General features: G+C 39.5%; 2 protein-coding genes and 1 long non-coding RNA gene across 6 annotated transcripts in view; 1 reads left to right on the forward strand and 2 right to left on the reverse strand.

Annotated features, from left to right (window-relative positions):
- The window catches only part of LOC145442030 (uncharacterized), a 35,006-nt gene extending 14,137 nt beyond the window's left edge, over window positions 1–20,869 (reverse strand). Inside the window, exons 1-33 of one of the 4 annotated variants that reach the window (XM_080320011.1) lie at window positions 19,787–20,869; window positions 19,536–19,693; window positions 17,670–19,358; window positions 16,656–16,730; window positions 16,218–16,345; window positions 15,634–15,736; window positions 15,241–15,361; window positions 15,067–15,181; window positions 14,278–14,414; window positions 13,613–13,797; window positions 12,706–12,849; window positions 12,234–12,357; window positions 11,989–12,172; window positions 11,625–11,811; window positions 11,203–11,398; window positions 10,488–10,660; window positions 9,567–9,741; window positions 8,635–9,332; window positions 8,256–8,375; window positions 7,875–7,972; window positions 7,651–7,807; window positions 7,324–7,434; window positions 7,135–7,232; window positions 6,336–6,571; window positions 5,744–5,877; window positions 5,325–5,438; window positions 4,635–4,796; window positions 4,178–4,288; window positions 3,262–3,424; window positions 2,046–2,233; window positions 937–1,156; window positions 411–593; window positions 67–165 (exon numbers count right to left, since the gene is read on the reverse strand). In XM_080320011.1, the coding sequence (XP_080176137.1) occupies window positions 67–165; window positions 411–593; window positions 937–1,156; window positions 2,046–2,233; window positions 3,262–3,424; window positions 4,178–4,288; window positions 4,635–4,796; window positions 5,325–5,438; window positions 5,744–5,877; window positions 6,336–6,571; window positions 7,135–7,232; window positions 7,324–7,434; window positions 7,651–7,807; window positions 7,875–7,972; window positions 8,256–8,375; window positions 8,635–9,332; window positions 9,567–9,741; window positions 10,488–10,660; window positions 11,203–11,398; window positions 11,625–11,811; window positions 11,989–12,172; window positions 12,234–12,357; window positions 12,706–12,849; window positions 13,613–13,797; window positions 14,278–14,414; window positions 15,067–15,181; window positions 15,241–15,361; window positions 15,634–15,736; window positions 16,218–16,345; window positions 16,656–16,730; window positions 17,670–19,358; window positions 19,536–19,609 (6,702 nt within the window). In that variant the 5' untranslated portion in view covers window positions 19,610–19,693; window positions 19,787–20,869. Of the gene's footprint in view, window positions 1–66; window positions 166–410; window positions 594–936; window positions 1,157–2,045; window positions 2,234–3,261; window positions 3,425–4,177; window positions 4,289–4,634; window positions 4,797–5,324; window positions 5,439–5,743; window positions 5,878–6,335; window positions 6,572–7,134; window positions 7,233–7,323; window positions 7,435–7,650; window positions 7,808–7,874; window positions 7,973–8,255; window positions 8,376–8,634; window positions 9,333–9,566; window positions 9,742–10,487; window positions 10,661–11,202; window positions 11,399–11,624; window positions 11,812–11,988; window positions 12,173–12,233; window positions 12,361–12,705; window positions 12,850–13,612; window positions 13,798–14,277; window positions 14,415–15,066; window positions 15,182–15,240; window positions 15,362–15,633; window positions 15,737–16,217; window positions 16,346–16,655; window positions 16,731–17,669; window positions 19,359–19,535; window positions 19,694–19,786 lie in introns of all 4 variants that reach the window. The other 3 variants (XM_080320012.1, XM_080320010.1, XM_080320013.1) reach the window with 3 other exon arrangements.
- LOC145442037 (uncharacterized) overlaps window positions 14,540–27,976 on the forward strand; it is a 118,418-nt gene continuing 104,981 nt past the window's right edge. Inside the window, exon 1 of the long non-coding RNA XR_013915932.1 lies at window positions 14,540–14,652. This is a non-coding gene — a long non-coding RNA (uncharacterized LOC145442037). The remainder of the gene's footprint in view (window positions 14,653–27,976) is intronic.
- Window positions 19,857–25,906, reverse strand: LOC145442031 (nephrocystin-3-like). The gene is made up of 3 exons (XM_080320014.1): window positions 24,246–25,906; window positions 20,854–23,214; window positions 19,857–20,771 (listed from the first exon to the last, which is right to left on the reverse strand). Exons 1-2 carry the CDS (start codon window positions 25,765–25,767, stop codon window positions 20,873–20,875), a joined length of 3,864 nt encoding a protein of 1,287 aa, XP_080176140.1. The 5' UTR covers window positions 25,768–25,906; the 3' UTR covers window positions 19,857–20,771; window positions 20,854–20,872.

Raw genomic sequence — 27,976 nt, forward strand, 5'->3', positions numbered from 1 at the left:
CAACCATGTAAGGCTCGGCAAGATGAAGTTTCTTCATAGTTTTGAAAAAAAAATGATGAAACTTACGATCCGAGAAGCCTGCAAAGACATGGCTGTTTTTTTCGTCCATACACTCCAATATTGTTTGGACAAATTTCTTTTCAAGACGCGCTGTTGCATTTTGACCTGGAATGATTTCAAAATGCTCTTTTAGAGTTGAAGCCAATGATTGGACCCCATTGAGATCAATCCAATCATTTGAAGACACTCTTGTAGGTACAAAACTTCAATACACAATTGAACAATACATTCATTTTGAAATAAACACGAATATTATTAGCGACACTTGTTAAGGTTAATCGTCAGCGACCAGTAGAGCATTCAAAAGAACATTGTATATCAACAATCGTATCACCGAATATCATTGTCACCTTGTACTGTAGTTTCCAGCGGGAAAAGTGTTTTTTACATAAACTTCTTCGTCTCGTCTCTTTTGCAATCAGTAATCTGTCCTCCTTTGCCTGACGATCCTGGACACGTTTTTTGGTGAACGTTTTCCATTTTGTTATCGCTTCCGCCGTTAGATTGTCGAGACGCAGAGCCCGGATGTCTTTCTAAAAGTAGAAGATATGTAATAAGAAATCAAAAATGCCCTCCATATTGGCAATTCGCCCTTCATTATAGCTTTGACAGCCAGGAGATTGTACAGGCAGAACTGAAATATGCCATAAATGACACAAAATCTGGATTTCGACGTCAGTTACGGCAAGGATGACTTGAAAATAACCTTAGAGCAGGTCTTCCGGGCATCGATTTGGAAAATGACCTTTCATTTTGGTCAAAATTTTCAAATTACATATTTTCTTGTCCGATTTTATAAGTTTCCCGATCTCAAAATATGGTAACCCGATGTAAGACAAGACTTGAAAACGGAACGGCGAAAATGCAAAAACCTACTCTCTCTTTCCTCGTCGACCAAATCTTCCAGCGTTCTCTCAATTGGCTGCTCTCTTTCATTCTCACAATTTCATCGCAACTGATCTTCAGCATCCGAGATATCCGGTAAACGCCCTTCCACTTCAAGACGCAGCTGCGAAGCGTTGCGATCTCGACGACGGCGACAGTTTGAGCTGCGCAAATTCGCAAGCTCATTTTCGTCCGTCTCCGCAGAACGAGGCTGAAAAGGAAACAACCCAAATTCAGAGGCGGTTAGTAGTTAGTGCAGACTTGGACAACTAGATAGTTCCAGTTTTTCCAATCGGAATAAAACGAAATGCCAGTAGTCAGGGTTGTAACCAAGTCACAAAGCTCCGAGTCACAAGGCAATCTCACTTTTTTAGTTTTGACTCGAGTCAAGTCGAGTCATTTTCAATTCACCACCGAGTCAAGTCCGAGTCCAAGTCATCGATCAGAGGTTCGAGTCCGAGTCATGGTATTATGACTCGAGTCCGAGTCCAAGTCATTGTATTGACTGCTCAGTTTCCAGTTAAAGTCTTGTTGAACCCACTTTTTATAACTCTGTTTGGTGACATCGAATGGTTCGCGTTTATCATATACTCATTTTCTTCACTTTTAACAGTTTCTGGTCGCATTTTCAAGTACCAGTACCAATAGATGAAATCCCAATAGTGTGATTACTTTACTATTTCTCAAAATTACAATGAAATGTTGGTCTTGGCCGTCTGATTCTCGAGTCATGCGCAATGACTCGAGTGCAAGTCGAGTCAATACACAGATTGACTCGAGTAGAGTCATTTCTGTATTTTGAGAAAATGACTCGAGTCAAGTCGAGTCATCAGAAAATCGTGACTCGAGTCGAGTCGTGACTCGAGTCATTACAACCCTGCCAGTAATCCAATTCTAATCTAATTTGTCAAATGTTTCTTTGCTTTCATTTTAATTCTAATTCTGGTTTTCGAATATAATTCAGTTTCCAAGTTTTTGCGAATTCTGTAATTTTGAATATAATCTAATTTGAAAAATCTAAAACAAATACTGAGCGCCTCTCGTCAAATCCCAACCGACAGTTGAAAGCAGGCGAATGAAAAATTATATTCATTGCTCACCCCATTAACGATTTCTGCGTAAGGGATTTTTGCCGAAAAGCACGGGCAACCGTCTCATTTCTGTACGATTTCAGCCAAGTCCGCCACGCTTTCGCCTTTGTAATCTCAGATTTCGATTGATTCGAGCCTTGTAACGTGCTTCTTGTGGCTCTGATTCTTGTAGCGTACAAATGCCAGCGTGATAACACCTGTGGAAATGTCAAGCTTTACATCAGCTTTAAAAGGATGCTGTCATAATTTGTTTCATATGTTCAACCAGGGTTGTAATGACTCGAGTCATGACTCGACTCGAGCCAGACTCGAGTCACGATTTTCGGATGACTCGACTTGACTCGAGTCATTTTCTCAAAATACGGAAATGACTCGACTCGAGTCAATCTGTGTATTGACTCGACTTGGACTCGAGTCATTGCGCATGACTCGAAGCAAGTCATTGACTCGAGATTCAGACGGCCAAGACCGACATTTCATTGCAATTTCGAAGCCAACCCACTATTGGGATTTCGTTTGTTGGTTCTGGTGCTTGAAAATGGGACCAGAAACTGCTAAAAGTGAGGAAAATTGATATATCATAAATGCGAACCATTCAATATCACCAAACATAGTTAAAAAAGTGGGTTTAGGAAGACTTTAACTGGAAACTGAGCAGTCAACACAATGACTTGGACTCGAGTCATAATACCATGACTCGGACTCGATCCTCTGTTCGCTGACTTGGACTCGGAATTGACTCGGTGGGAATTGAAAATGACTCGACTTGACTCGAGTCAAAAATATAAAAGTGAGATTGACTTGTGACTCGGAGACTTGTGACTTGGTTACAACCCTGTGTTCAACTTTAATTTGACACGTCATATTTATACCACAGGTGCCTTTACCGATTACAACTCCACACATGAACAGATGTACCCTATTCAGATTTGAACATTGCCAACAAGTTTTCCAGATAGACAAATTTCAAACATATGATTGATTCAATTCAGTTATCAATGACAACATTACAAAGTAGAAAACTGATTTGGTTATGTTGATCAGATTTGCTGGAACTTACAAACCTCACAAACCAGACTCGCCAGATTTATACAAACTACAAATCTAAGTAGTTGATGGTCAACAACTAATGTTTTTGAGTAGCTCTAGTTCTAGTTCTAGTTGCAGATTTTGAAAATGCCGGAGTCTGAGACTTACGTCACGACTAAAAGATTACAGCAAATACCCGAGTCATTGTCTTCCGTTTGTGTAATTTAGCAGAGTCCTTCTCAACTTTTTGCTGCCGCCACAGAGACCAGTGATATCTCAAGCTACGAAAGTCAGTTGCTTGATTCAGCATGGCAATGCCGTCGTTGTCAAGTAAACGAACACGGCACCGGTGCTGCCAGCTGGAATAGAAACAGATTTACATTTCTAGAAACTTGGACGACATACTCGGGTGATTGTGTTGCTAAACTAGTTCCCTCTGGGCCCTTTCACTTAACAGACCGCATACTTTGAATTTATACAATTAAATAGTATGCTCATACGTCAAACCGAACCCGAATATCTGGAGGTACAGAGCTTCAATATACAAGTGTATAATACTGTATATTGAAATAAAAGCTTAAGCGCTCTCTTCGCACACATTATTCGAAATTTCATGCAGGTGACGTGACATTTTGTGACAAGATCGTTGATATGTGCTATAATTTACAAAGCAGCCATTCTAGCTTGACTACTAAAAGTCTTGGAGATACATAACTTTGGAATGCAATTGAGTATTATATTCATATTGAAATAACAAATGTTTTCAGCTGACGCTCGTGGTGATACAATTGTTGATATACAATGCTGTTTCCAATTCTCTACTAGTTGCTGACAATTACCCTGATGTTTGTCAGCAGAAAATATTCAGGTTTATTTCAACAAAGATATTATTCAATTGAATACCAAGGTATGTGATGTCTCGACAAAATCTACTCTTCAAAACTTCCCGGATACTTATCATCTCTTCGTTCTCCATTTCTATCCAGAGTAGTTACACATGTCTTAGAAACCACTACTATTACTCGTAGCTGCGTAGATATTTACAGCGTTACTATCGACAATAACTTTGACCACCCCTTTAAACTGAGTAGTTCAGAGAAAATATCCCATACATTTTCCAGCACAGAGCTTGAAACTCTTTTGATCTGCGACGCAAATGGCCTTCCGTTATTCCACGTAAAGTCTTCTTACGCCGCACGTTTGCCTTCCAAGTTTTAAAGTGTCTGCGATCAAGAGTTGCAAGAATAGAATATTGTTAACTTTTCTAAAATGGGTATAAATTAGAATTATAGCTACAGTTTCTACAAATTAGAAAGAAGTGCGATAATATGCAAGTTCAGTTAATATTAAATAATAGCTTATTCTGATAATAGCAAATGTCTGTACAGCAAGCTGGGCTCTTTTCGCACTATGCAGTTCTCTCGTAGGATTTCCAGGAAAACCAGAGATTAGATTAGAATTAAAACTAGAGCATAGAAACATTTCACAAATTAGATTAGACCTATATTACCAGCATTTCGCTCTAATTAGATAACTAGAACTATCTAATTGTCCGATTATGATTCGTACCTCGACACAAGTTCGTTCTTATGATGTTTCATCGACGCGCGGGATTGCTTGAACGCGATGAACCATATATTGAACGAAAAATCCATCGTCAGAATGCTCGATTTTTGCCGAAAACCATTGGCAAGTTTCTGGAGAAGTTTGCCCCGTTTCGTTATTTCGTGCCTGGAGAAAGAAATGAAAAGGAATTTGATTTCAGTCACGAGAACGCCAAGCTTCAACAGTGGTGCACACTCAAGCTGATGGGAGAAGGGCATGGTTGTAATCAAGTCCCAAATCAATCTGACTTTTATAGTTTTGACTCGAGTCAAGTCAGCGAGCGGAGGGTCGAGTCCGAGCCCAAGTCATTGTGTTTACTGTCCAGTCTTATTAAACCCTCTTTTTACAACTCGGCTCGATGTTTTATGAATTCTTCGCAGCCGTCTGAGTCTCGAGCCATATAACGTGGTTTGAGTCATGCGCAATGACTCGAGTTCAATTCGAGTCAATACACAGATTGAAGCAAGTCAAGTCGAGTCATTTTCGGTATTTTGAGAAAATGACTCGAGTCAAGTCGAGTCACCAAAAAACTATAATCCTCGAAATCAACTCTTAGCAGCAAGCAGCATATATTTTCAGTACTCGGAACACAGTGCGTAGCCCTAGTCCTGATACGGCAGTAACGCGAATCAGGTCAGAGCGGAATAGACGTACCAATGAAGGAAGATTTTTCGAGCATTTTCATTCATTTCCTTGATTCTCTGCAATGCCATTTTCCACTTCAAGAAATATCTCCTTTGCAGTGATACTTTGTTCGAATTTATACACCTATAAAACACCGATGTAGGATAAGACTTGGAGAAAGAAAGAGTAAAGATGAAAGTGGTATGGAACTTAGAGGATCAGAGCTCCAATAAATATCCGAACTGTATTCATATCGCAATATTTAAGGCCGACACTCGACAGGGGTAATCGTCAGCAACTAATAAAGAATTGGAATATGAGAACAATATTTTCCTTCCAATTCTTTACTAGTAGCTGATGATTACCCTTGATGAGTGTCAGCCGAAAATATTCGGGTTATATTAATATCTCCATGTACATACAGTACATGCTATTCAATTCATATTCACCTCCTGTAAGAAACTTTCGCTTTCCAATGCGTCCAACATCGCATAACCAGCGCGCAAAGGCGTTTTTGCATCATCGAGTTCAACTTTGACCTCAGCAATGTTTCATCAAACCACCTCGCAAGAACAGACTCCCTCTGTAAAAAATGAATGCCGATCAAGCTCAGATCAAAGGAGAATTTCACCAAGATTTGCATGCTTTTAAGCAAATTTCGTTAAATTCCAGCAGTGCAAATAATAGCAACTTGTCATCATCCTGGAGGCTATAGCAGACAGCAAAGTTGCATTTCATTCAAGCGATACCGAACATTCTCAGTTATCGGTATTTTAATCGGACATTGCGCATTTCACCTCACAGAAATTTCAATTGAACGACGCACGAGGCAGGATTATATGAAGTTTACAATATTACATCTGAACTGCGTACCATTTTCGTAATTAAATGTCGGGTTAAATTGGATTTTTTAAGCATCATTGGTCCGCGACATGGTTGAGAACCATTGATCTAGGTTAAGGCAAATTTCCAAAACTTACAAGGTGCCCTGGTACTGCAGTGCACAATGAAATATCCAATACCAAAAAGTAAATTCAATACCGAATTTTGCTCGATCAGCCGGCGAATTTCCATCTCACAATTTTTCTCGTGCAAACGACATTCAGTCCATTTCCTCCACGAGTTCAGAACACGACTGGACATTTGTTTCTCAAACAACTTGCTGGCGACATCGATTTTTAACTTTTCGGTTTTCCAGTGATTGAAGCAAAACGCGGCGATGTGAAAACGGTTTTGAGCTAAAATCTCTTCCAGCTTTGAACGGTGAAAGGCCTTTTCTGAAAATCAATCGATTTTATTAATAAATAATACTATAACCATGACGGAAAATCATAGTAAGTAGTGAATTAGGCTGAGCAAAATTTGAGAGCCAGAGTGATTCAATACTGATTCCAGTATTAGGATTCGAGTTGAGTATTCCCGTATCATTCATTACGACATCACAACAGTATGAAAGAAGTAGAAACTCAAACATGTACCTTTTTATGTAAATAGTTCTACATCACGTTAAAGACAGTATGCTATTTTTTCGATCCGTAATTTTACTACCAACCCCATGAAACTGTTGAGTTGTGCGCAAAAACGATATAAAAACAGATTTGACGCAAATCTGCTCCGTAGAAGCAAAGTTCTTGGAGATTTTCATTCCTAATACTGAAATTGCGAATCCCAAATTTTCTACCGCAATAACCTCGCTGTTACCAGTCGGAAGTGTGCAAAAATGGTTCTTTTAAACAAAAAATCATTAGAATTGATACTCGATAAAAATTAGAGTACTTGAATCTTTGTGCTCAGCCCCAGATATCAGCTATCCAGAATCTCACATCCAAGTCAACCTTACTTTGTGTGTACGTCTTCCATCGGTGCAATAGACCCGAGGCAATTTTACTTCTGGAGCGTTTCCTGGCGGTCTCGACAGCTTTGCTCAACACAGCACGCCTGCAACAGCGCAACATGCCATATATATGTCACCCGTATAATATATCCAGCATTTTTAAACAAACACACAAAATTGCGTGTGAATCCTGACCTTCGCATGGCTGAAAATACTCTCACTTTCAATTTCTTGTCGCAATCATCTGCAATTTTCTTGTATTGACGTTTTTTGCGACAAGACCATGAAAACCAGGCACGGAAATATCTGAATGGCAAGCAAAAGAGAATATAATGATTTCAAGAGATTATGACAAGTACAGAACTTCAATACACAGTTGCATAATATATTCATATTGAGATATACCCGAATATTTTCGGCTGACACTCGTCAGGGGTAATTGTCAGCAACAAGTAGAGAATTAGACAGAACATTGCATATCAACAATCGCGTGATTTCACCGAGGAAAAGCTTTGAGCTCACCGAGAAATCAAATATTTTCGGGAATATTTTCGCGCCATTCGCATTTTCTCCGTTTCCATTTTCCAATGATAAAAGCACTCGAAAACACGCTGAAATCGTTTTCCAGATTTTCGGTTGCTCGACGCTTCAGCTTTACCTTGCCAATATTTCACTATTTCTAAAAGTAACAATTACATTTGCTGGTAAAAAGAATATCTCAATAGCAGTGTTCGGGAATTTGATACCTGAGACAATCAGTCTGTCTTGAAATCTCTTTTTCCAGCAGCGGAATAAAGGTGCTGCAAGCTTTCGACGGTAATATAACAGCGCAAGACTTTGTTTTCTAAAGATAACAAAGCATTATAACAATAGTTCTTAACCGTTACAAACCTGACGAACCATTATGTTAATCTACAACCCCAAACGTTCGCCTAGTCCAGTCAGAAAAACAAATTCCTACAACCATGTAATACATCACTACAGTGGCCTAATAATCAGTCGTTCAACCAGCGAGCCCCTGGGGTTTCCTGCTATCCCAGGTTAAATCACTGCATTAGAATAAGTAACAGTCCCCATATCTATGACAAATTACAAAAATACAGCACATTAACCAAAAGTCGAATTACCTCTCTCGAATACGTTGCCCTCGTGCGTTATCCCGCAGCGCAGACATACACCGCTTCATGGTAACTTTGCTGCAATGATCCTTACCAATCGCAAGTTTCAGCGCGTTATTTTTCCACGTACTAAAATAGATTAGATTTTCCAAATATATATAATCGCAAAAAGAATTCCAAGAAACCCATGGAGGTATATGATTTCGATATACAATTGAATAAATATACTCATATTGAAATAAACCCGATTATTTTCAGATGACACTCGTCACAGGGTAATAGTCAGTAAATAGTAGAGAATCGGAAAAATTGATTGTTGATATACACATCGATATACAATATGAATATAATACGCCGTTGAAGGAATTCAGTTTCAAGATTGTCATACCTGAAGTACGGTCGAAGTGAACTTCTTTTGTATTTCGTACAAATTGCTTCCTCTGGCTCATAGCCAGCAGAAGTCGTGAAAAATAGCTCATCCTTGAGATTTACAGAGGCAGATCCAAGCGATACAGGTGAAACGGGTAGGTTAACAACACAACTTTGAAACAATGAAGATTGTAAGTTGCTTTGTTGAACCATTTGATCCTGTGCCCAAAGACATGAATCAGTTCTATCGTCAATCAAGTTAGCATCAATGGTTTGCTGCACATCTGAGCTGGGACTGAGAGATAAATCTCCAGCACTCATACGTCTGTCCGAGCAAATTTGAGATGTTTTTGAGTTATCGCTTTTGGAAGCAATCGACGATGACTCGTCACTTTCTGACGCTGTGAGATCTTTCGATAAAATACCCGAGTCGCCACAGTTTGTAATATTATTCGCTCCGTAAATGATACTAGCACACTGAAGACTTGCGGGTATGAGACTTGTAATGTCTCTCATTTTGTCATCAATAGATTTCCGTGGAAGTCTCCTTTCAGAGCGGTCTTCATCTGTTGTGTCCAAGGACTTTGACAATTCATGGCTCGAGTTTGCGTATCGTTTCATTGTGATATCACTGCAAGTGATTTCAAAACCGTTTTCCAATTGCGTTTTAATTCGGAAAGAGTCACCGGCAATGAAACGCCAGTCTTGGATGACACCCTGAAAACAGAATAGTGAATTAGACACGGAAGTCCAAGTCTAAGAGAAAATATTATCAGACGTCTTTATTTTGTGCAAGGAGCATAAAAATTATTAATATTCAAAATATATGGCATCTAGCTATAGATGAAAAATGTGGAAAACTAGTGAAAATTTCAGCTGCTAATGAACATGTAGCAATGAGAATAACAAAACTAACATAATATTTGCACTTGACGCATTGACAAAACATACTTTCAGCCTTTTCCTCGTATTTTTAAACGCAAAATTGTCTGCCGTCTCCAATTTCCTGAAAGCATTTCTCCAATTCTCAAACTCTCTTCGTTTTGTCGACCATTTTCGTCTTTGCAAATGCTTCATCAAAATGTCGTTCTCCGTTTTTCTTCGCTCTGACGCCTCCTTCCTCCAACTGCGACACAACAATGGCAGAGTCAGACATCTCGGAAATTTTCAGCTTTTCCAAATTTGATTAGGATTGGAATAATGGGTACACAGATTCTGTCCAAATTAGTTTACAATTAGAATTACTACAATTGCAAAAAACTAGGAAAGTAAAGAACATAGCTTATTTCTGTCCATGATGTTTTTTGCGGCATATACACCGACTCATGATACACATACCCACGATCTGCGCATATGCATACCATGAGTGCATGATGTGCATATGCCGCTGGACAAGGAAGTGCAGATATAGCCTTTACGGCTTTTCAAGTCATGCACCACCCCTACATGCCATCCCAGTAATGCATGACCGCCAAGCAGGGAAGTCATGGATACCAGTGTTACTAATCAGGTCTTTGGTCTGACCCGGCCAGGGATCGAAACCACGACCTACCGATCAAGAAGCCGGACGCTTCACCATTACACTATCTTGTCGGCAAAGAAAATGAATTGAATCCCGAAATTCGGTTCATATCAAATCATAATTGATCCTCCATGCCCATTCAACTTTCTGTACACCAAGCTTGGCTAATGGCTAATTTCGCACTATACAGTTATCCTGTAGTGTTTACAGAAATACAAAAAATGTGGCTACAGAAACATCTCACAAGTTACGACAGAATTAGATTATCGGCATTTCGCTCCGATAAGTCTAGTTATTATACAACTAAAACTATCCAATGCTGTCAGATTCGCAGAATAAACACGACATACCGCGCCAACATCTTTTGAGCGTTTTCATTTTTGATTTTGTCATTTGAAATTCCGGAAGACTCCCGCATCTTCTGAAATTCAATCTTGCTCTTCCAAGCGGTGAAACAATAGAGGATATTTTTTCGTTCGCGTTGTTCCGAAAATTTTTTGCTTGCATTGCTACGGTGTTGAGACTGTAACAATTAGAGGAGGTCAGTAGGGCTGTTCAAAATTTTTTTATGGAATTCCGGGGATTCACTAATTATATTGTAAGGTTGCCTAAAAAATGCTGCACACCAAATTTGGCTCGATTCCAACTGGTAGGGATGAACCCACAGGAAAATTTTGAATTTACTACTCAGATAATTTCCCTTTTACGGATTGGAATTGCGTCAAATTTATTTGCATCGTTTTTGTAGTCAGCTCAACAATTTCATGGGGTTGACAGTGAAATTTGAAACTTATTATTTTACTTTTTTATAACAAATTTAACATTTCCAAACTCCTGTGCATTCACATCTACCAATTGAAATCGAGCCAAATTTGGCCTGCAGCGTTTTTATAGGCAACCTAACAATGTAGTGGATGAAAAGTTATTTTTTAACAACCCTCGCCCACCGTAAATACTATTATTAAAAATCTAAAAGTTTGATTATCCAGTAATATTTGAAGAAAAAAGCTACCTTCGAACTTCTGATACACAGTAATTCTATGATCCAAAATAAACACTCGCTACCTTCAACCACCCATTGAGAACTCTTCGTTTCAGTAATTCTCTATACTTCAAATCTGCGTTTTTCGTCTTGACGATAAGCGAGATGCGTCGTTTCCATTTGTGCAAGCAAAGTTTCAGATTCTTTTGTCGAATTTGAAGCAGCATTGAATCCTTCAGTGACCGCCTCTTAGGAAGTGACATCCAACGTTTCAGGTATCTACGCAAATTGAATATTAAATTAGTTTCGTTCAAGATATAACTTTTGATGTAAACTATCCATCAGTAACCAAGTCGCAAGGTCCCGAGTCACAAGTCATTTATATTTTTATAGTTTTGCCTAAGTCGAGTCAAATCATTTTCCATAGTTTACAAAATTACTTGACTCAAGTTGAGTCACCAAAAATTCGTGACTCGAGTCATTACAACCCTGCACTAACACTTACCGAGTCATTCGTCTCTTGTCTAGTTCCGAAACAAAACGTCTCAGATGAATAGACTCTTTCGCTTGCAAATGCCAGAATTGAACGATTCTTCGGGACTTTTTGAGTAAAAGCACGTTCCTCAAACTTTCGACTTTTGATTTTTGTGCTTGAATGGCATCGAATTTGCTTTTCCAAGAGGATAGGCAGCCTTTAAAAAGAGGTATAAATTTGCTTAATTACTTGCCGTCACACTATTGATATACAAAGTTAGTGTCATTTCTCAGCTAGTTGTTGACGATTACCGCTGACGAGTGTCAGCCGAAAAGATTCGGGTTCATTTCAATATCATTATATTATTCAATTGTATGTTGAAACTTCAACTCACTGCGAATCTGAGACAAACGCTTGTCTGCTACTATTTCATCGCACAGTTTTTCTTGCTGTCGCAATCGCAGCGAACAAAGCCAGTTCTCGATGGCTGCTTTTGCACGAGTCACGCTTAGGCTCCTTTTTGCTCGAGAAAGCTGGAATTCGTGTTTCCATTTGAGGAAGCATGTTTTCTTCTCACTCTAAGATACAGACAAAAATTAAGTTTGAACTTTCGGCGCCTTTGAAAGTAAGATTACAAACCTCGATCTTGTAGAGCAGAAGTCCTTGATACAGAGCTCGTAAATCGTTTTTGCGCTTTGCGAAATGGCGCCAGGCTACAACACATTGCCGTAAAAGCGAGCATCGGCGATTTTCGACGAGACGTGTTCTGAAAATTTGAATATGATCGACCTCGACTAACGTTTGGCAATTTTAAGCATCTGAGTGATTTTAAAACTAGCATTAGGCTTCGAGTCGAGTAGAGTATTCGAATATCACACATTATGACATCCTAACAGTATGAAAGATGTGTGCGTGCAGCAACGCCTAATTTAAATATTTGGACGCAAAATTTTGTCGAAAATTAGTTTTAAATGTCAAAAAAATGTCAGCATTTTGATTTTTAGTGCAAAATCGTCCATTTTTTGGGTAAAAAATAATCGTCCTACTAATTAAAATTAACACCCGATTCGTGACGAGGCTTAACCGCAACATTGTCGTGGGTATGAAGTAGAACCTGAATGCCTTCCGCTGCCTTGCGTATTCATATAACGCGTTCCATATTTGTTTCGTCATAATGTGATTGTGATGCGCTCGAACCTCCGAGCAAATCAGCCGACGTCGACTCGTTTGCGATTTCCACACCAGCACGCAATGTCTGAAATAGAGAGTTGGATATCTAGAAAATTTTAAGATTTTACTAATTACTAGGGCAAGTTTTTGCTACTTTTGCAACTTTTATACAGCTTCCGGCAGCTTGCTAAATACTCGAATGTTATGTAGAATGCTGTTTTAAGCTGTTTAAAGGAATCTTATAGTGCAACTTTTTGCAACTTTTGTCCATTTTTTCCTGCAACTTTTTCGATTTTTCATGAAAGTTTATTCGATTTTTCATGCAACCAATTTACTGAAAATATTTGGTAGTATATTTAAATAGACCGGTCGCTGTTTTTTTGAGAATTTTGGTGAAATACACGGCCAAATTCGACTGAAAAATCAGCACTGGAGTAACGCATTAACGGGTATTTCGGGAGCTGAGCCGGAAAGTTGACCTTTTTTTTTATTTTTTTAGTCAACCAATGGCGAATGTGGATGGAAAACTGTATTTCGGGAGTGGAACTGGGAAGTGGACCTTTTTTTCTGGTCAACCGACCTAAATGTGATCTTTTAATGCAACTTTTGTGAAAAATAAACGCAACTTTCCACGGATTTAACTGTAACAAAAACTTGCCCTACTAATTACATTAGATTCAGGATTATTATAGCTACACAGTTTTTTCCAAATTAAATTAAATATGAACTAGAAAAACTGGAAACGCAAAAACTTGGAAATAAGCAAGTTCAGCTAATACTAAGTAAGAGTTCATTGTTATCAGCATCAGAACTACAAATGTCTGTAAATGTCTGCAAACCAAACTCACCGAATCACATCTCTGCTACGGCCTCTCTTCCATACCACAAGCTTCATTTCCACAATCCAAATCTTGAGATATCGCGACAAAACGTGTTTCCTTCTCAAATTCCGTGCATCGCTCAGTTCCCTCTGATTTCTCAAACTCTCAAGCCGTGTGAAGTACCTCCATCGTTTCAAAGACAAAGACAGGACCTGAAGTTTAGTTCATAAGATTATTTTTTTCTGAATCGGCACAACAATTGCGAGTGTAACGATATCTATATTTAATAGAATAGTATATACGGTACTCATGTTGAATTCATATTGAAAGCTTCAGGGGATGAGTCAAGGGTCACTGGTGTAGTTTGATCTCGATGGATTGGTATATCTAGTGATTATTTACCTTCCGACAAATGTATCAAGTAAATAGTATCAATGCTGTTACTTGGCTATGAATTGGTAACATTTACATCGCTATATAGGATGCTTTCGTCGTGCGTCTGATATTTTGTGTAACTTTCAGACGTTTCAGTCAACACATCTATATTACCCACTGTAAGAAGTTTCAAGTGCCTTGGCTGGTTTCGGTCAACGAATATATTTAAGGTAACACAAGTGCATTTGTGGTAAGGGTCAATGACAGGCAAGCCCTTGGTACATGCTTGAAGCCATAATAACGATACCCCGACCTACCTTTCTTCGTTCATATTTCCTGACATGCAGATTCTGACGGGCTTTTGACTTCCATAATGCGAAGCTTCTCAAAAGCATACCGTTTTCGCGTTTCACGTTCGCCAGCTCTTTTCGAGAGTCCTTCACCAATCGATCGGCTGAAAAGAAAAACAGCAAAATTCAGCGCAATAGGGCTAGGCACATTGATTCGGGTCAAATCACTCAGGCACTCGATTTCGCTTAACCCTAGTTTTAAATCAAGAAACATTCATCAAAGACAGGGTTGTAACCAAGGCATAAGGTTCCGAGTCACAAGTCAATCTCACTTTTATAGTTTTGACTCGAGTCAAGTCGAGTCATTTTCAATTCACCATCGAGTCAAGTCCGAGTCATAATGTTCACTGTTCAGTTTTGAGTTCGATCCGATTGAACCTACTTTTTTCAACTAGGCCTATAGACTAGCTCGCATTCATAATATCGTAATTTTCCTCAGTCATAGGCCTACTAGTTTCTGGCCCTATTTTCCAAATATCAGGACTGATAGACGAAATACTTTACTATTCTTCGGAGTTGCAATGAAGTCTTTGTCTTGGCCGTCCTAGTCTCGAGTCAACTGACTTGGTACGAGTCATTCACATTGACTCGAGTAGGCTACAATTCGAGTCAATCGAGTACAATTCGAGTCAATACACAAATTGACTCGAGTCGAGTCATTTTACACATTTGAAAAAATGACTTGAGTAAAGTCGAGTCATCGAAAAATCGTGACTCGAGTCGAGTCATTACAAGCCTGATCAAAGACCAGCTCACCAGTGTAGATTCTCCAATTATGCCAGACCTTCCTTGCCAACTGCGTGGTGTAGTGTTGCGATAGCATTTTTGTCTCTGCGGATTGGAGAAAACCTTCTTGCCAGGCAAGAAACATCTGCAAAACAGCTCTCGCGTGATATCTGCTCGTCGCTAATTCAATTTGTCAATACGCACTTGTTTCAGAGTGGTGAGGCGCCTGCTTTTTGCAATTTCAGACAGAGCAGTGGATTCTCGAGAACGGGTCCGCCAATACGAAAATATTTTCTCAACTTTTGATTTTCTTCTCATGCGGAATCTAGTAGTGAACGAAATCAATTTTTATTCGCAAGTTTCATTCGTATACGATTGAATAATGTATTCAGAGTGAAAGAACCCGGAACGTTTTCGGCCGACACTCGTCAGGGGTAATCGTCAGCAACTGGTAGAGAATTTGAAAGAACATTGTATATCAACAATCGCATCACCAAATATCTCCATTTAAATATGAATATACTACTTAATTGTATACTGAAGCCCTTCATTAAAATACATATGCTCTTTTATCAAGGTATGATGTAGGCTACTAACCGTTTTTTCCAAATCACAAAGCTTGAAACAAGCTTGATGTTCCTCCGGGTCCGTTCTTCTTGTTTCATTTTAATTCTCCTGCTTGTAATTGCCCATTGAAGAGCTGAAAATGAGAAAACGATTTTATTATCGGCAAGGCAGAGATGAGCATGGATAAGGATTAGGTTTTGAAAAAACAGGATTTGTGAAATTTTGTCGGATTTGGATTAGACATATTTTTCAGAACGGATTAGGATTTGGATTGGATTTACCTATTTTCTGGGAGATTGAAATGTCGTGTGGCGAATGGCGACAAACTTTATTCAGATCAGTTATTAATGTACTTATGGTTACTAAGTTATCTTGAATCAAGTGAATCGTTGGTTGTGAAAGAAAATTTTCGAATCCCTCCATTGCATAAATTAGTATTTTTTCTGAATTTCCAGTTGGAATCGGATTAGGATTGGACATGGACTTGAATATGACAAAGTTACGGATTAGGATTTGAAGGTTCGGATTTGGATTGGATTAGGACATAGAAATTTCAAATCCGCTCATCTCTGCGGCAAGGTACTCAATAATGACAATGACAATTATCACCTCACCTGACAACCCTTTCCTCAACAAACATCGGCAACGGAATTCGCCGGCTTTGATTTCCCTTTCAAGCATGAAACCTCTCCACGCAGAAAAGTGTTTCGAGGTGGACACCATTTTGCGAAAGGAGTCTGCTCTGTACGGAATCGAATAATAATTGATCAGCTAATGAGATGAGCCTGGCAAAATCAGAATTCAGTAGTAGGCTTCATGTCAAGTATTCGAGGATCACCCATTATGATGTGAAAATATGTACCACAAAGCTTGCAATGCCTGTTCTATATCACATTAAAAATTATTTGGTATTTTCGGCTGTCTCTCCCAACCAGACTCCAACCATGAGAATTAATACTCGATTCAGATGAGGGTACTGCGTAATGTAAGAATCATTCATTGCACCGAACCATTGCGTCCATGAGCTAGATAGACAGAAGACAGAAACTCACCTGATGATTCTCCCTTTGTCTCTACGCTTGACTTTTACCAGCAAGCGGACGTTATTTTTCCATTGCTTGAAATATCTGAAGACGAATATTGCAAATTGAGAAGGAAATCCAGAATTATGCTTTATGCTGCGTGTACACTAGGGCTATTCGAAAAAAATTCTTCAGATTTCACTGGCTACATGATAAAATTTATTTGGTTTGCTGCAAACCAACTTTGGCTCAATTCCAACCAGTAGAAGCATTTTTCTTGCAATAGAAAGTTTTGAATTTATCATAAATTTTTTAAAAAATTTTTTTCTGCCAACCCCATAAAATTGTTAGGCCGTCAGTAGAGATGATGCACACCAAATTTGGCTCGATTCCAACCACTAGAAGCGAAGTTATTGCAGTAGAAAAATTTGTATTTGAATAAAACAACATTTACGGTGGCTAACTCTTCAATTATTTATTATAAAATCATGGAATTGGAAATTTTTCTACTACCAACCCGACAATTTTATCACATAGCCAGTGAACTCTGAAGAAAAAGTTTTTTTTTTGAACAGCCCTAATGTTCAATCTTCAGTTCAATCCGGTACCACCCACTTTTCAACTGTGCTCGAGTGATATAGAATGGCTCGGATTCATAATATCGTAATTTATCTCAGTCTTAACAGTTTCTGGCCCTATTCCCCAAGTATCGGGACTTATAGACGAAATACCAACCATGTGGTAACTTTACTACTCATCAAAGTTATAATGAAATGTCTGTCTTGGCCGTTCTAGTCTCGAGTCATATGACGTGGTTCGAGTCATGCATTTCAAGCATTTGAAATGATGACTCGATTCAAGTCGAGGCACCTTGGACACGGGTCTATGTTGTAATTAAACCCATATTAAAATGAGTTTACAAGTAAAATAAATATCATCATAAGGTTTGTGTATTAGAATTATGAGGAAGCAGATTGGATTGGACTATTCTCAAATCCATAGAACTTAAATTCGCACACAACACAAAATTAATCAAGTCTGCACCTTAATTTGATGAATGTATTCCGCAATCCCGTAGACATTTCATCCCCAAAATTTCCCACTTCTGATGAACGTTGATCGGAACATCTCCCCGGAGATAAGATCTTCTCATCCTTGGAATCTAGGCTGTTTTTTTCAGCAATAAATTTTGATGCGACTTCGATCTTTTGCAAATCCGGAGATTCCAAACTCGGGCTCCGGCTGTCATCAAGAATTGATCCTTTGTCCAGTTGCTGATGACTTACATCATCCCTCATTGTACTCAAAAATTGCGTCTGTTTAATGGTAGCCAAATTTTCAGAAGATGACATATCGATATCAAAATCTTTTTGTGAGCTTTCAAAGCCTGCGTAGTGCAAATCGTGACTTGTCGAATGAAATTCAACCGAGTCTTGCGACATATCATCATCTTTTGCAGTTGATTCTACATTGCAATCGCAGTTCATTGCGTCTGACATTCCAAGATCCTCCAATGTGATCGAAGATATGCTTGTAGTCACAGAGATCGGGTCTTGAAAATGAACTTGCTTGGCACGTTCATTTGCATTATGAATCCAGCGCTCATTCGAACGGTTTCTTTTGTATTTTCCTTCCCACGTGTGCATTACTGGGTTGTTAATATATCTAGATTCGGGATCATTATCTTCTAATAGCGACAAATGTAAAGATTCAGAAGTAGTGCTTTCAACATCAGAATATCTTTCTTTGGCAGTGTGGTGATGGGAATTAAATAATGTGCTCATGTCTGCAGACTTGTCCTGATCGGAAAAATATCTATATTCTGAGGCAATGTCTTCGTCATTAGAATATCTTTCTCTAGCAGGATGATGATGGGAATTAAATTTTGTGCCCATATCAGCAGACAACTTGTCCTCACGGGGTGCTGATCTGTCTTGCATATTACGTTGAAACCAAGACCGTTTCGTGACATCGCTACCCGAACAATTGGAATCGTCACAATAATCCGAAAATTCTGTATCTACTTCTGAGTTTGAGACGTCAGAATCATTGCGACCAGCTGTAAACTCATGCAGTCTGTAGTAAGGGCGTCTGGAATCGGAATAAATATCATTTTTGTTGTGAGTAGTGGGCTTGTTGGCAAGAACATCACGTCTTGTTAGGAAGGCATCATTTCTGATAGGATGTGATGAATATTTTGTTTGTCTATGTTGTGTTTTTTCGCGCATATCATATCGAGGTACAGTTTTATCAGCACTGTGTGACGGAATCTCATTGGATATTGATTGCTGAGGCATCGAATAGCTGTCTTTCCTGCAGCTAGAATATCTAGATCTTTCACGTGGGGCCGATTTTTTAGACGAGAAACTACTGCGTCCCAGAAATAATTCATAAAAAGAATCAGATTCGGTCGGACCGAACGTGACTTGCTGCATTTTCGTAGACCGGTGATGTACGGGAACATTTTCCTCGAGCATGTCAAATTTATACGCTCTAGGAGAGAGTACAACATTGCTTTGGCGCATAACAGTCAAATTTTCCCCCTTTTCATGCGAGACAGAGCTTCTTTGCCGTAATGAAGCTTGTGAATCCACTCGGTTGTATTCACGAGGTTTAGAAAGATGTGATTCGGCAATAGCTTGATGGCGTCTAGGTGAAAAATATTCATCATCGCCCTGATCAACGCGAGTTCTCTTTGGAATATTTGCGGAGCTGTGTCTTCTCGGCTTCGATCTGTGATTATCAGGGATGGTCAAAGCGGTCAAAGTTGGCGTTGCCAGGAACACCAGATATTAGATTGAAATAAGAATTAGATTTCCAGTATTACGTAATTCGTTTAACTGCACAACTAGAATCCAAGTCTGGTAAATCAGACATATTTGGAGATACAAGAACAAAAGCGATACTCACCGACGGTTTCTTTCGGAAGATAAAAAACTCTGGCGATTGACCAAATTGCTCTGTATTGACAAAGGATGTTGCATTATTTGCCATCAAAGAGCACTCCATTCCATAATTTGGTCTTTTGCTGCTAGTTCATCATCCTAGGGAAGTCATGCTCATCAGATCTATGATTCAAAGATATATAAGTCGGATATTCAGTATGTCACTAACCAGCTCTGCTTCATTACAGATATGGAATTATGGAATACAAAACTCACCAGATCTCTTGCAGCAAGGCACCTATGCCATCCACTTAACACAACTAGCGGTACATGCCTACAATGGTAACTTGTAAAAAGAAGGCAGTTTTGAAGCATGAAAATATTTCACGGTGGATTGTATCATCAAGCTGCATCAAGCAGTTATACATTACATAATTCAAGGCCTGAGTATGCCAATTACCCATATAGCAATTTAGCGGCAATAGCACCAATAATCTGTCCATCAACCACATGGTTTAGTTTCAGACACAGGAATTTAAAATGAGACACATTAGCAACACATTCACTTTGTGTAAATTCGTACCTTTTCTCTACATCGGTAAGCGCCATAAAATAAAATGCGCGATTTTGTTAGGAAGACACAAAAATGCAGTTATTAATAGACAGAAAATATAGGCCTATCTCAAATTAAAGAAAACAGGAACATTCATTTGATGTTAATATACATTTTCTCTATATTATTAAGCGCCGTAAAATAAAACAAGCAATTTTTCGGGGAAGACCCAAGCGCTGTTACAATGCAGATCAAATGCATTTAGTGAGAGAAAGAAAATAGATTTCATTATAAACAGTCTTGTGATAAAAACAAATGCGGGACAAGATTTAGAGGCAAACATTTGAAAACGTGAGAAACTGCGACAAAAACAGCACCAACGCAATGAAAACGGCACTAATACATGTACGGGCAAACTTATACCGAAAACACATAAAAAAATTCAAAGAATAGAAGATTGAAACTCATAAAAATCAACAATGAATGTTCAATTCGCATTTTGTGTATTATCTGTGTCGTGTGGGTAATTCTAATTAGGGCTAAGCACAATGAACTAGGGAATAAGGGTGGTCGAAAAAATACCAAATTTTCCTTAATGTGATGTGGAATTGGCGTTTTATTATAAAAAAGGTACATAATTGAACTGTTTACATCATTCATACTGTTATGACATCATAGTGAGTGACACTCGGATAATTGACTCGAAGCCTAGTACTCGAGTCGAGTCATAACTAACTCCTGTACTAGATTTGGACCAGCCCTAATTCTAACCCCCTTCAAAACCTGGCACACATTACCCAAAAAATTTGTCATTCGTCACTTTTGAATTTGTGATGGTCCCGTATCGCCAGACTTTTCTTGTACAATTCCGCCGCTTGGTCGTATTCCTTTTTATTAAACCTCAAAATAGCCATGTTGTGGTAAGTGTCACCGACCTCTTTACACGTAGGCCCCAGACGGGCACGGAATATTTCGCCAGCTTCCTCATACAAGGGTAAAGCTACGTCGTGACGGCCAAGCTGACTTTCCACAACAGCCAGATTAACCATGTCAGTAGCGGCCGCGACGCTATCATCCCCGCGGATATCTTTTGACAATTTAAGCAAATCCAGATAAACAGCTCTTGCCTGCTCAAAGTCTTTAGATTTTTTCGCTAATACCGCAATATTTTTTGCAGTTGTTATCACAGACGGGTTGTGCATACCAAAGACAATCTTCCGTATTTCCAACGATTTTTTCATGTGTTCCATCGCTTTTTTGTATTGTTTCTGTTCGCTGTACACCGCAGCTAAATTATGCAGGCACTGAGCCACTTCAGCGTGATGATCACCCAGCAGTTTTCTTTTCAAAGCCAACGATTTATCAAATAACGAAGATGCAGACTTGAGTTTTTTCTGCGCGAGACAGTAAACTCCCAGATTATTCATCGCATTCGCGACTGTGATGGTCCCGTCCTCTTTAGCTAGTTCCTCTAGCTTAGTTTGCTGTTTTTTAAGCCTCAGAAATCGAGACATACTCAAGTGAATTCCGCCGTACTGGTCTTGTAAAGACACGATTTTCCTTGTAATTAAGTCTGCGTCTTCATGATGCTCTAATTTCCTAGCCACAAAGCACATCGACTGTAATTCCTGTATCACACGAGGGTGTTCTAATCCCACAACATCTTCCACTAATTGCAACGCGTGTTTCAGCAAAGGCTCAGCGTCTGCATACTTTTTCCATCGGATATACACAGAGCCCAAGTAATGCAAACAGTCCGCGACTAAATGGTGATCGGGATCGAGTTCGTTTTCACGAATTTCCATCGACCTTTCGATACAATTCACGGCAGCGTCGAGGACGTTTAGATCACGAAAAAAACGCCCGACAGACTCGTACACGTTTGAAATCATCAAGTCACTAAAATGAGAATCTGCGTTCATTAGAACGTTGCCTTTTCTCAGAGCATTCGCGTCGCGAATATCTGTCATCAGTTTTTGATAATACTCAACAATCGCGTCTTTTTCCAGAGTAATCCAACGCCAATACTGAATGATTTCGCTAGCTTTACCGGCCGAGTACAAGTGATGAAATATGATCGGATGCAGCAGACAGTTTTGCAATTCTGTTTTACGTTTCAGTTTATAAAACAGCCAAGGCAGCATATCGGCGCTGCGTGGGTATTTCGGAGAATATACTTTGCTAAACAGTTTCACCAACATGTTACATTTTGATTTTGAGATCTTTTCCGTAATATACCGCACCGCTATGATATTCGTCACAGTAGAGTTTGAAAATTTCAACAAACCAGCTCTTTCGACGATGATACAAAAATAAGTCAATAAGTGACGTATGCGTAGCCAATTTTGGCTTCCCAAGTCGATCAAAATGTTCAATATTTCATCCTCGCTTAACCCATTTCTGGATACATGAATAAATTGGAAAATCGAGACGACCCCGTTATGACATCCCATTTCATCACACAAATGTTCAACAAAATGGAGTATTTCTTCATACACTTCATCACAAGTATGGCATTTTAAAGCGTCCTGCATGAGCGAAGTCCTATCTCCGATAAAATCAGCATTGCAAATTTTTGTCAGCAACAATATATGAAGCGGTAACACATGATCGGAGTGACACTTTTCCACGATCTTATCGCGGTACTGCCGATAAAAGTTTGTTTTCGATCCCATTTTTGTGCAGACAGATCTGACTTGCTGTAAGGTGAGCGGTTTGAAGCGTAGGCACGGCCATTGGTTCCATGAAACCGGACAAGGCCCACCGACAGACACAACCACCCTTACGCTTACAGGCAAGGGATCAAGAAGGAACTTAAAATGCTTGTCCACATCGAGAACTCTATCGATAGAATCTATGACTAGGACAATCTGCTTTCTGCTTATCGTGCTAAGTCGATCTAGCCATTCAGTTACGTATTTTGGAAGACTGCCAGGGTCGTAAGTTGATAATACGAACGGCGGAGGCAATAAATAGGAAGGCAAGTGACGCGATATTTGGTGTAGAAGACGCCGCATCATGAACACTGGGTCTGCCGCTGAGGAGTCACCGGACGTAACAAAATGCTGGAAAATCACAAAATTGTGACTTTCCTTGCGCAAGCGGTCCAGCCAGAACTTTATCAGAGTTGTCTTGCCCGATCCGCGTTCTCCTGTGAAATGGGGACTGGGGAGAGTAAAGAAACAGCTAACCAAGATTAATGAATCAGACTTGAACAACTAGATAATTCGTTGAAATTAATTTGAAAATTTTGAATTTATTATAAAATTAGAAAACAATTTTTCAAATTTTACTGTCAACCCCATTACAGCTACATGTGAAACCTCTCATTTTCTACTTCCACTTGTACTCAGTTTTGACATGTCTTGTAAACTATTACTTCTACTTCTAATTGAGTCGAAATATATGACACTTCTACTACAGAAGCAATACTAAGTAGCTCTACTTCAACCACAATTGCAAAGGCCCAGATGTGTGAGATATGACTACATCATAAATCCGAAGGAATGAGAGAGTGAGATTTTATTGCATCGTATCGTCAACCGGAACATTAATAACAAAACAGACTGAATGCCGGTATGTAAAAAATACCCAGCCAGAAACACATGCACAATAGTAATGTGTGGTAAATGACTCAACAATGAACCTTAAGACGGATCCTTAAGATCTTCATGTAAGGCCAGAACTCTAGAGAGTATATACAATACACTCTTGCTTACTAGTTACGGCGTTATATAAAGACAACAAAAAAAGAAGAAAACAGTGAATGACTTTGATGCAATAGCAAATGAAGAATAGGCTACATTCAATTAGAATATATTCAAGTTCAAGAGCAAGTCAAGGAACTCCGCCTTAAATGACGGAAAACTAATACTTTCAAGTCGCAGGGGAAATTAACTCCACACATCAATTCCAGCACGTTTCAAGGGAGGAAAAGCATTGTCAGAGTTCGACATAAATAGGTTAGAAGAGCTCCTAGATCGGGTACCATAGTTGTGACTTGTGTATATATGCATGCGGTAGTCAAAGTCACTCATAACCAAACTTGAAACTTGTTGTTGATTTAACTAATTATACATGAACTTGGCTAATTCAAAAATATATATGCCCTAACTCTGAGAGAGCAAAGTTTCTTATAATATGGAGACAAGTATGAATAGAATATGAGTAACACAAACCCACCTGATATGAGCAAAGGTGGTGTCGGACTAGGTGACGATACAAATTCATTAAGCTTTGAAAAATACGAATCCAATCCGACAGGTTCCGTTTCATTATGAATAGATCCCATATCTCTTTGCTCCTCCTCATATCTGTTGTCGATAGCAATGTCATCCACGCAACTAACATCCCCATCTTCACAAAACATGTCGATAGTAACTCCCAATTCGGCTTTTACGATTTTTTGAAGTTCTTTCATTGATAATTCAATAGCTTGGTCTTGCGTTGAAAAGCGTTGACATTTTTTGCTGTTTTCTTCATCTTTTCGGATAAATGAATACTGCTGATTGGAGATACCTTCGTCGTTAAACAAAAAATAGACGGAAGACGAACTTTTGATGGTGGTGTTCGATTGTAACGCGTTGTATGTTGAGTCTATAAGATCGCTATCATCTTGGCCGACGAAAAACAACACAAGATCTGAAATCGCAACAGTGTGTTTCACAATATCTTTCACTGGATATTCATCTTGATATGGCTCGGTGAGAGTGACTATTGATAGAAGACAGTTGTTATTAAGACAAGCTTCTTTCAAATGTTTAATTTGTTCTGAATTTATGAAGTTTTCAACAACGGAAGTACAGTCTGATGTGGCTGTAATGAAGCAACGCAATTGACAGCTTTCCAAGTCATCAGGTTGAGAATAATCTAACGATATGGCACCATTCTCAAGATATTCTAAATTTGAAGTACCGATATTCCAATCGTTTCGAGTACCTTGTGGTATAGTTTCTTCCAAATTTTTCAACTCTGTAATACTGGCGTTACTTTCAGGAGCTGGCATATTACGAATTTGTGCAAAACTACCGAAAAACGATGTAGTGTCACTATCTGGGCGGTCCCACCATTGGTTTGAAGGCGTAGGAGAATTTGGTACTATGGTCCTTGTTTTTGTAACCCCTACAGTATGTCCGAATTCGAAATCGTTGCTAGTCGCGAATCCGTGAGCTTGCAATCGATGTAGTTTTGATTCTAGTTCGCGTTTGCTTTGGAGCATATCTTGAATTTCGGATTCTTTGGTCTCGCGGAATATTTTGAATTGTCTCTGGATTTTTTCGCGGTCTTGATCGAGAGCTATCGCTCTTTGGTTGGCGTCGTCACATGTTTCAGTCGCGACTTGACGTTCTATTCGTAATTTCTGGCACGAGCGACTTAACGCTTGTAATTCCGCACGTAAACGACTGTTTTCATCCTCAAGTTTTTTAACTTTTCTCATCAGCGCTTGGCTGTCTTGTTCTTTCGTGAGTTTCAACTCATTTTCGCGACGCGCACTTTCCAATTCCAGATTGCTGGGTGATCCTGATAAATCCACAGAGTGCAGGCTTTGACTTGCTCGTACTCCGGCGCGTTGCCTGCTCTTTGCTCCTGCGATTAGATTTTGAGGTTGACTGCTATGTTTTTTGATTAGCTTATTCTCTCTTTTCCCGGATTCAACACCATCGCTCACTGGAATCTTCATTTCTATGGAACCACCGCTCCCCATTTTGGTGATGCTACGGTATCCCTAGGTGTACTAAAATTTCATACGTAATGTAAGTGATGGAAAAGGTTGGAAAAACCGAAATAAAAAATATTAAACATAACATGGTTGGGTTATATTTTTATCTGAACAAGTCACACACAATGTACAATGCGATAAGACACAATCAGAGATGGGCGGATTCCAAAATTTCGGGATCCGAATCTATGCGGATCCGGCTGGCAATTGGAAATTCAGAGTCCGAAAAAATCCGGCTGCTGAAGGTCCACTTCGGAATCCGAAAAAATCCTGCCAGAACAATGCTAATTATTCAAATTGCAGCTAAAAATCCGGCTAAAATCCGACCGTCACCGCAAATTCAAAATCCGGATCCAGTCCGGCCAGGTGAAAAATCAATGAAATCCGGCTCCGGCTCCGGCTCCTGAACCGGACTGTGGCCATCTCTGGACACAATCAGAGATGGGCGGATTCCCAAATTTTGGGATCCGAATCTATCCGGATCCGGCTGGCAATTGGAAATTCAGAGTCCGAAAAAATCCGGCTGGTTAAGGTCCAGTTCGGAATCCGAAAAAATCCTGCCAGAACAATGCTAATTATTCATATTGCAGCAAAAAATCCGGCTAAAATCCGACCGTCACCGCAAATTCAAAATCCGGATCCAGTCCGGCCAGGTAAAAAATCAATAAAATCCTGCTCCGGCTCCGGCTCCTGAACCGGACTGTGGCCATCTCTGGACACAATGCGATGTCATGAACAGATAGGAGGATGTAGGACGACACGCATCAGTAGCGATCCTTTACTCTAACATCCACCTCGGCGAAAAAGACTGCTATAGCTATACAATGTCCGTCGTCTTTATTTATCTAATTATACTGCGATAGTGCATTGAATTTTGTAATTGTGATTAGAATGCTATGCAGTTCCGATACAATGCAAAAAAACGTCGACTATGTTACTAAAGATTGGAGAAAACAGTCAAAAAAATTAACTCTCCCGTCCCGTCAGGGATGAGCGGATTTGGAATTTCTATGTCCAACAAATCCAATCCAAATCCGAAGCATCAAATCATATTCCAAATCCTAATCCAGACTTTTGTATATTCAATTTCAAATCCATATCCCATCTCCGATTCTAACTTGAAATTCAGAATAAAATGTTATGCAAGGGGAATTACAACCAACGATTTTCCTGATTTAATATAACTTAGCATAGGGCTGCACCAGTGCATCTCTCATGTTCATTGGCACCGAATGTACCATAAGTAGTTAAGTACATTAATAACTGATCTGAATAAAGTTTGTCGCTATCCGCCACACGACATATCAATCAGGGGCGAGCACTGGGCTAGACCTGGATTGGACAGGATCCGGACTATGGGTTATTTTCGTTGGACACGGACCGGATCGGGTTGTGATTTTTGAAAATATTTTTTTATCCGGTTGGATTCGGACGGGAGATGTTAGCATTGAAAAACCCGGACTGTGGTACGCTGGTTTCGCAACCAGAACCGCGGGACGGTCGGAGGACCACTGTGAAGAAGAAGAACTACCATATGATCAGGACCGAATACAAGAAAACGCATTGCTCTATCAGGTATGCCGGACCCCAATTGCGGAACAGCATCTCGCCAGCTATCCGACAGTCGTCGAGCATGTCCGCATCCAAGTCGAAATACAAGCAATTTCTTCTAAATCAATACTAGCCAGTCTTCAGGATTACCGGACCTCGCCCTCTGCCACATGCCACCTCATTTTGTCGCTTGCATCTTATATTCTCTGCATTACTTTTCATTCCGCGAGCATGCCTCTTCTTTACTTCGCCTAGGCTAAGGTGGGTGTCTGATATCTGCAGGCTACTCCAACTTGTTTCGACACCTTCCCCTCTTTTCATTGTATCGCAGTCTTGTGATGTTTTGAAACGATGAAAATATTAATAAACCTGATTGATTGATCAATACAATATGTCATCGAAACTTGGAGGAGTGCTTCATTTTACAACCGCCAAGTAGTAGAAATGGCATCTAAATTTTCAGCCGTTACGCCATGTACGCAGGCGAAGCTACATCGATTCTCGCCTGTTGCTGAAGCATCGGAGGTTTATTTGCGCTCAGCCCCCATGTCTGACTATGGTCTGACTATTTATTGCTTACGGCGTCAAGACGCCCGGAGAACGACTACGCAAAGAGTTAGGCTATATATCTATGTGATATCGA

The sequence above is a fragment of the Botryllus schlosseri genome, chromosome 6 (assembly GCF_051294905.1).
Source record: "Botryllus schlosseri isolate E-star chromosome 6, Bs_hap1, whole genome shotgun sequence".
Lineage (NCBI taxonomy): Eukaryota > Metazoa > Chordata > Ascidiacea > Stolidobranchia > Styelidae > Botryllus > Botryllus schlosseri.

Bases quoted from the DNA above. Each gene is read 5' to 3' on its own strand.
- LOC145442031 (XM_080320014.1), bottom strand. From the start codon at position 25,767: ATGGGGAGCGGTGGTTCCATAGAAATGAAGATTCCAGTGAGCGATGGT. The intron at 23,215-24,245 runs GTGGGTTTGTGT...CCCATTTCACAG, and splicing joins ACCACCTTTGCTCATATCAG to GAGAACGCGGATCGGGCAAG.